Source organism: Abramis brama (assembly GCF_963993115.1).
Source record: "Abramis brama genome assembly, chromosome: 8".
In the NCBI taxonomy this organism is placed as follows: domain Eukaryota; kingdom Metazoa; phylum Chordata; class Actinopteri; order Cypriniformes; family Leuciscidae; genus Abramis; species Abramis brama.
Genome location: NC_139970.1, coordinates 42,053,293 through 42,062,193, shown reverse-complemented (window position 1 = coordinate 42,062,193; position 8,901 = coordinate 42,053,293). Strand labels below are relative to the sequence as shown.

The window sequence follows — 8,901 nt, the reverse complement described above, 5'->3', positions numbered from 1 at the left end:
CATTTGACTGAAGCCAATTGATTATTGATTTTACATATTTTGGTTCTGCATTTGCACAGAGGCTGTGAAAAGATGACTATGGCTATGAAATGGCAAATGTAAATTTTATGATTGAATTTTCATTTTGCACCAAACGTTTCACAAATGTATTGGAAAATTAAAATTTAAATACAGAAATGCATTGCCATTTTACATATTGCATTGCCATTTTGCATATTACATTTCAAATTGAATATTGCGACCCATATGCTTCCATAGTGATTGAGCAATATTGCAGTTTTAATCCATATGTCTACCTAAAGTAAATAAAATAACAGCGTATACTATTCTGGTAGACACATATGCCATTGTGTTTAATGCATTAGATATCTAGCTATTTCCTAAAGTCAATTACACCAAAACGTGTGCATACATAGATTGTGCACATTGTTCTGGAAGGCGTGTCCCAGGTAAGGTCACATGACTCTGGCGGTGGGCTTTCTCCCTTTAGCTATAGAGCTAATTCTCTTTAAATTCATGACGAAAACAGAAAACTTATACACTTAGGGAAGTGCAGTCTTTCCAACATTGCTGGAACAATGGCACACAAACTGTTCTGAACTGTCTGTTAATGAACCTGGGAGAACATTTCCAGTCAAAGTTTGATTTGCTATTGTTTTCTTTAATGTTTTTTAAAAAATAAAATAATTTTATATTCATTTGAAAGAATTAAAAGTAGTTTCATGTCTATCTTTGTATTGTTCAACTGGTTGAGTTTAATATGATATTTAGTAAGTAATAAGTAATTGAGAGAGAGAGAGTAAGTACAGTAATAACACTGTTGAAGATTTAATTAGTAGCTAGTAATTTATTACTTTTTTAGAGTAACTTTCCCAACACTGCATGAATTATGTTAGGAGATTCATGTTTTAATGCAGAAATATTCATTGATTGGGTTCATTGATTAAATATGAAATTAAATCCTTTCCCTCTGCCTCATGGAATAGTAAAGTGTCCATTGTATGCACACGTAATAATCCCGACGAAAGTAATAGGCTAGGTCATCTGGGTTATGAGTACTGTGAATTTGGACATACTACTTTTGTCACATAACTACAACTGTGTTCTCCTACAGGGCAGGGAGGGAACTCAGGGAAGTATGTGATTTGAGATGTAGCCATCAAAAATGTGCAGTGGGAACCAATGGCATACTAGTATACAACTCTCATAGCCTACTACGTTTAACATAAGTTTATATGTCGGAAATAGTACAGTATAGCAGTTGTTGACAGTAGATTAGTATAGGCTACGTTTCCGAATTCAGCATGAGAAAAGATACACAAATCGCCCACATATGAGCATGTTTACACAATTATCTACTTACAAGGACCATTTAGAAAGTTACTTAAATTCTTGTGCTATGCATGTGAGTAAATTCAGCACAATTTCTCTACTGTAATGCGCTCAGTTTTAAGGTGCTTTATTGACCTTATTCACAGCAGCGCCATCTTTGGACGAAACAATGTAAAAATATTTTCTTTCTTTCTTTCTTTCTTTTTTTTTTTTTTTTTTTTTTTTTACTACAGCGGATGCCATTAAAACCAAGGTAAATAAATCTATCCCTCACAGTCTCGCTTTCATAATCATACCTGTCATGGCGCTGCTCAGAATAAGGTCTACTGGCACAACACATATTTTTGCATTCGTATGCGGTCTCGTGCACGCGCATCCTCCGTGACGTCAGTGAGGTCTCGAGAGTATAAAAGCGCGCGAGTGGGCGGATTGATTTACAGAGTGTTTGTGTCGTTGTTGTGAAGAAAACTGAAAATGGTGCAACTTTCTAAAACTGGAGCGAGAGACTCGCTAAGAGCTGGTCATCCTCCTGCAGGTTTGCACATTTGGTCACATATGAAACCTTTTAAAGTAGCTTCTTTTAATCATTTCTTGTTTTGTTTGCGCTGTATAAGTAGTTTGACACTTAATTTTAACGATGTGTTTTAAATGTAGATTATTGAATTGCATGCAGTTTTTGTGAATGTAGGCCTACTTTTGCGGGTGTAGTTCGAGCAGTGTTTTTGCACTGTGCACTGGGAGGAAAACAACCATCAGTTCTTGTTTTCTTACTAGGTGTTACAGGATGTGAGTTTAGATTAGTTTCAGTTTCTACTTCTACTGTGATTTAATACGATTAGTGCACCAGACCCAGTTCTACAGAGGTTTAATCAAGCAATACCACCATCAGTTGATGCTGTAATAATATATATTGGCGAAACAGATTTGGCAAATGCTCCAGTGCATATTGTGTTTGCGCTCTGGAGAACGTCACATTAATCTATTTACAACGTGTTTTGCAGCGATGAGCAATGTAGCCAATCACAGACCTAGTTGTTGATTTCCTGAATGCAATGGCCAATCAGAGACGTTTAAGTTAACCTACTCGCCGTTCAAAAATATTGTTTTTCATGCTGCTAATTCCTGTGACACACTGCGATTTCGGCGATCCTAAAAGATCATTACAAATCACACCGTACGGCACAGAGCTAATAAACTTGGGTACGACATTTATGTAGACTGCACGATGATGACAACCATTGAATCGTAGGCTACTACGCAGTATATAATAAAACGTCGCACTATCATCAGCATGCGCTAGTGGTAAACAAAAACAGCAAGATGGCTGTGTACCTTCTCTTAAAGGGATAGTTCACCCAAAAAATTAAAATTACTTACTCACCGTCATGTTGTTCCAAACCTGTATGAGTTTCTTTCTTCTGATGAACACAAAAGATTATATTTTGAAGAATGTTGGGAACCAGATAGTTGACTGCAGTATTTTTTTTTTCTACTATGGAAGTCAATGGGTGCCGTCAACTGTTTGATTACAACATTCTTTAAAATCTCATCTTTGTATTCAACAGAAGAAACTCATACAGGTTTGGAACATGAGGGTGAGTAAATGATCATTTTTCATTTTTGGGTGAACTGTCTCTTTAATTCACTACAATACAGCAAGTTTTTAATCTCTGCCTCTAGAAAGCGAAAAACAGACTTTTGATCACGTGTGTTTTGCTTTTTAATGTTTTTAATTTAAAGCCACTGTAAAAATGTCTCAATTCCTTTGAATCTTTATTCAGAATGAATTGATCTGTCCACATCTTGGTCTAGAGGATCTTGTGCATTTGTGAACTTATGCAATCTAGTGACGCTGTAATGTGCAAGTAGGGCCGTCATATAGCTTTAAAGGTAACAAACAGCCTGTTATGAAAACTAATGCCATTTTTATTTACCTGAGCGTTTCACAATCTTCTGGGCCCTTTAAAACCGCAAGCACTGAACACTCCCTCATTGTACTGTTCACTGACTTTTTTTAGACTGATGTGAGCGGGCGGCTTGTTTTATTGAGCAAATATTTGCACGCTCGCCCTCAGGGCCTCGATAGACCTGCCAAAAAATCAGAACAACAGGGCCAATGGACTGAGATGATGGTTGTGGACGTTTACAGGACTCAAAACTCTGATTTGTGAGGAAAAGGAAGCATTCATCTATAGGAATGAATTGGGAATGCAGATTTTGTGGTGTTTATCTTGTTCCTACGTCAGCTAGAATGAAGTGTGACTTGGCAAAGCTTCTCATTATCTGCTTTTTTTAATTTATTTTTTTATAAGTTTGATATGATATGGAAATGGTTTTAAAACGACCTGTGTTAGTGAATAAAAGCTGTAACATTTCCTAACACGTTCACAATTGAGTGATTTCTACTGAAACTGGAATTGTGCACTCTCTTCAGTGAAAGCAGGAGGGAAAAGAGTCGTGAAGAAGAGCGCTGATGATAATGGAAATGTGGAAAAGGAGACCAAGAAATTTGACAAAACCAGGTACAGTGTTTTCTGCCTAACAAAGTTGCTGATCTCTTTCTGACTCGGAGTTGAAGTGAAATTCAGCTGTTTTCAGATGCTTGTTCAGCCTCTCTGGCAGTTTGCTCAACATTTAATGAACATGTTTCATGTAAAATCTGCTGTTTTGGGCTATGATGGAATGTGCAGTGGTTTCCTAAACCCGCTGGCAGTAACGTTCATATCGTGGTTGTTTTTTTTGTTTTTTTTTGCATTCTGGTCCGTAACCGAGCATTGAAAGTGGTTCATCAAATTGATGCTTGTGGCTGATGCATTGATGCATTGCTAAAAATGTTTCAGCGCTTTGCATGAAATCAAAGAACCATGTAGTTTCCTCCAGCATGCCACGTTTAGTATGATCTGTTTAGATAATCTTACACTACACTATCTGACTTGTTCTCCAGGTCCCTGCCGACCCCGTCCAGAATGCAGCATCTGAGTCTTCTCCTGGCTGGGCCGCTTGAGAAGGTTTGTTGCACCCTTATAACAAGACATTACTATAATTGCATGCATCCTCCAATCCCATAGTGCACTGCTGCTTTAGAACGCCTAAGATGGCACAAACGAAGAGTTTTTAAGGTGTAAAATTAGTTTATTGTAGTGGACATCATGCAGTTTCTGCGACTGTAGTTTCACAGACGCTGCTGTTTTCAAGATTTGGTTCTGTAATTTTTAATTGGAGTGAGAGTGAAAACTAGGACATGGTCATTAATTCAATTAAGTTGAGTTTAGTCAAAATAGGGTTCACTTTATGAACTCCTCAACTCACTTCAGTGATTATTTCCTCTGCAAGTGTCCACATCTCTAAACGAGTGCTTGTCAACTAGTTTGGCTACTAAAATCGCAGCTACCAAATGACTGAGTTTGCCAAATCATTTTGTTTTTGTGTCTTTTGTATTTGTTCAACTTATGTTTAATTTTATTATTTTTATTTGTTTGAATTGTATTTTTGTATTTGTTATACATTTTATTTATTTTTCTATTTAATTTATATTTTTTATTTCTATTTCAAATTTATGCATTTCTGTTTAATACATTTTTGTATTTGTTATACATTTATATTTATATTTTATTTTTTTCTATTTCAAATTTATGTTTGTTTTATTATTGTAGGTTTATATTTTTATATTTATGTAATTGATCTATTTAAGTTTAGTTAATTTAAATATTTTATTATAATTTAGTATATTTATATATATTTTTTTCTATTTATTTTTTCTGTATAATGTTGTTGGTATTTTGTATTTCAGTAATATATTCATCTCTTATTTAATTTTATTAGTGTTTTTATTTATTTCTATTTTAGTTTTTGTTTATAATATGCATCTAAGTTGATTATTTTACTTTTGTTTATTGAATTTGCACTGTTTTTAGTAGTTTAAAACGTATATAAACAATATATCTGATTTAATTTTTTATATATATACATAAAATTAAATCAAATATAAATATATTATATTTGATTTAATTTTTTTATATATCAAATATATTATATTTGATTTAATTTTATATATATATATATATATATATATATAAATAAATTTAATTAAAAAAAATATATATATATATATATATTTATATATTATTTATTTATTTATTTTTTACTTGGATTTTAGCATGACATTAGCCATAGAAGCTGGAATATCTTGAGGTTGTTTTAGTAATTTGGTTAGTGACTTTATTAAAGTAAAAATCCCTTTGTTTCAGAAATGAAGTGTCATATTTAACATGATATCTTTTGTTGTTTTTTGCTGCAGTTTGGTCATGATTTCCCAGAGACTCCCGTTTCTGTGCGACACAGCCGAGTCAGACCGGGCGCGGAGAAACCACACGTCCCGCGCATCCCCTGCATTCAACAGCCACGCAAATGTTGAGCCACAATGGCCTCCGCTTCTGAGCCTCTGATCACCTGATGTGCAGATGACGACCAGGAGTGTGTTTGTAGGTGAATGTTGAGCATCATGGACCTGACTTGGTAGCCTTGTAACAAAGTTACTGTTATGTGACTTCTCTTCAGGTTGTTTGTTGCGATCTTTGTAGCTTTTGCAGTTTTGTGCTTGCGTTGTGTGGAATATTCATTAACCCACTCTGAATTAAAGATTTTGGAAAGAGTTAGGCTTCTGCTTTACTGACGTGATTGCTTGCCATTTTAGTTGTAGCATTAATATGCATGGAGTTTCTGGAAATTATTTTTGATAATCATTGAAACAAACTGTTTTCCTACTCTTTCACAAAATGAGACTTTTATACCAGTAAAGTTCACTTTTCCAGCAAATGAAATGGTGGCTGTATTTTCTTTTCATGACCGTTAGGTGGCGGTAGAGTCATTTGTAATTACTTTTAAAAGCCTATTAAATTGCCTTTAGTTTAAAGGCATGAGGCAGCATGTTTAATTACAAAAGAAACCATTCTGAACTTAAACTTGTCATTCCTGTTGTGCATTTCAACAAAAAGATGTACAATTAATAAGTTTCAGAATTGCATTTCTATAAAAGAGAAATTGTTTTATTTGGCCAAGCTCACATAACTTGGGCAAGAAAATAAACTGGATATTCATAAAGAGCTATAGGTATTTCTCATTGTGAAATTGATGGTGAACTTGCACAAGGATGTTAACTTTGATTATCAGCTATGCTTTAAGTTTTATTTCGTGTTCTGTACACAACACTAACAGAAAGTAATATTGAAGGACACGGGAAAGAGAAATGTTTTAAAATCCACCCAATGTTCACTTCATGAAACTGAGTTCTTAACTGTGAATTTATTTAAATGTACTGCATATGTGACCCTGGATCACGTCACCAGTCTCGAGTCGCACGGGTATATTTGTGGCAATATCCAACAATACATTATATGGGTCAAAATTAGTGATTTTTCTTTTATGCCAAAAATCATTAGGATATTAAGTAAAGATCATGTTCCATGAAGATATTTAGTAAATTTCCTACCGTAAATATATAAAACATTTATTTTTGTGAGTGAATGCAGCACAATCGTGAACATAAATGGACAACTTTAAAGAAGATTTTCTCTTATTTTTTCTTTCTTTTTTTTTTCTTGCACCCTCAGATTCCAGACTTTCAATAGTTGTATCTCGACCAAGTATTGTCCTATCCTAACAAACCATACATCATTTGAAAGCTTATTTACTGTATAAATCTCAATTTTAAAAAATGTACCCATGTGACTTGTTTTGTGGTCCAAGGTCACATATTAGGAATGAGCCTTTTAATCTTTCTGAGTTTCCCATAAAGCGCGCTGGTTTATGGCCGGGTCTGATGTGATGTTTCTCAGGTCATGACATGATGCTCTCTGTGAAGAAGCGCTGCGTGTGGTGTCTTTGAGCTGTCAGTCTGATGGGCTTGGAGGAAGTCTGCGGTATATTTAGGCGTCTGATGCAGACAGCACAAAAGATCCCCCATTGAGTGTGTGAACGGGCCTGATGCCAGAAATGAGACTGGCTTTGAGTCTCGAGGAGGAGGATCAGAAACACTGTCCATCAAAGTTTAGATGTGCGTGACTGAATTTGTGTTGCACCATTTGATAAAGGTTTCCTATTAGATGCTTGAAATTAGTTTGCAGACAAATATAAATTGTGCTCATGTATGAATTGCAACTTAAAGAAAAAAAAAAAAGCATGCTTCACCCAAATTCTCATTATCGTAATGCAACTATAATAGAGAATGAAACCGTTCAAAATAATGCAAAAAATACAATTGCATTATGGTTAATTGTCAAAATAATGTCAGTGCTCTTGAAGTATAACTACAGGACTAAAGTTATAATTAGAATAATTCGACAAAGAATAATTGGACTATGGAATGTATAGCTTTGCTATAACAGGAATAAATTATATTTTAAAATATATTTAAAAACGTTCTTTTAATTTGTAATAATATTTGACAATATTACTGTTTTTACTGTATTTTATTTTTTCAAATATTTTACTTTGTGAGCAGAAGAGACTTCTTTCAAAAACATTTAAAAAAAATCTTAATTATTCCTAATTTTTAACTGGAAGTGTAAATATTAATGGTCAAAAAATGATAATAATAATTCAATAAATAAATAATTCAAACCATGAAATAAAAAATGAATATAATTTTTTTTCTTTTTCTTCAGAATAGCATATGATCCAGATGTTTTTTTGTGAGATTTGTCCATTTTCTCTCTTTATTTTCTACTTTTCCCCTCTTCTATGCCTCCTCCCCTCCTTGATTTGAGCTAATAGAGATTGCGGACGGTTAAATGGATATCAGGAGTTATGGGAAGGATCCCGGTTTACCTGCATGCGGATTAGAGACGCACAGGGATTATAAAGGCATTGCCTAGCGTGAGGCTTTCAGATATCCCACAAATGAATCCCTGTTTCCATCTCTCCTTCTCCATCACAGACTGATTCTAATGCCTGATATATTTCACATCACAAGCTGTTTTGCATTCATGTATTTTTATGAAGCATATTTCAATCTCATTGTCCCCTGTGAGCCGCTTTCTAACAAAATTACATTTGTTCCAGCTTTTTTATATCCCGGGTCACCCTATGCTGAGTTCAAATTACATTTTCCCATATGCAAATCCGGCTCCTGCTGGAAACCTGTATTTATGAAGCATGCTTGATTGTCAATGTCCGGAATGAAACACAACTTTAACTTTTAACAGTCTAATAAAATAACGAGGCAGGACAATAACTGATGATATTACTTCTAATTCATTTGTCACACTGGAAATAGAAAATCTAATGCATTGTATTTTTATTATTTTTCTTTCTTTTTTTCTTTTTTTTTCTTGCAATTAATCTAACTGAAATAAGGCAAGACAAAACTTATATGTTTACAAATTATGTGCCTAAAGAACATATGTTAAATAGGGAAAGTAAATAAATAACAATAGCTTATATATCAAAGTCTTTCTAAAAAATCTTCAAAAATTTCTTCAATAAACTAAATAATCTTCCACTTTTCATTTTTGAAATTCTCAAGGATTTATGTGTGGATGTGGACAAAGAATAATTGGAATATGGAATAAA

At 33.9% G+C, this 8,901-nt stretch overlaps 1 protein-coding gene across 1 annotated transcript; it reads left to right on the top strand.

The window, feature by feature from the left end:
- The first annotated feature begins 1,624 nt into the window (after positions 1 to 1,624).
- dap1b (death associated protein 1b) lies at positions 1,625 to 5,983 on the top strand. Its single transcript, XM_084122726.1, has 4 exons — positions 1,625 to 1,867; positions 3,767 to 3,854; positions 4,277 to 4,340; positions 5,630 to 5,983. Exons 1-4 carry the CDS (start codon positions 1,807 to 1,809, stop codon positions 5,744 to 5,746), a joined length of 330 nt encoding a protein of 109 aa, XP_083978852.1. The 5' UTR covers positions 1,625 to 1,806; the 3' UTR covers positions 5,747 to 5,983.
- Positions 5,984 to 8,901: the final 2,918 nt, after the last annotated feature.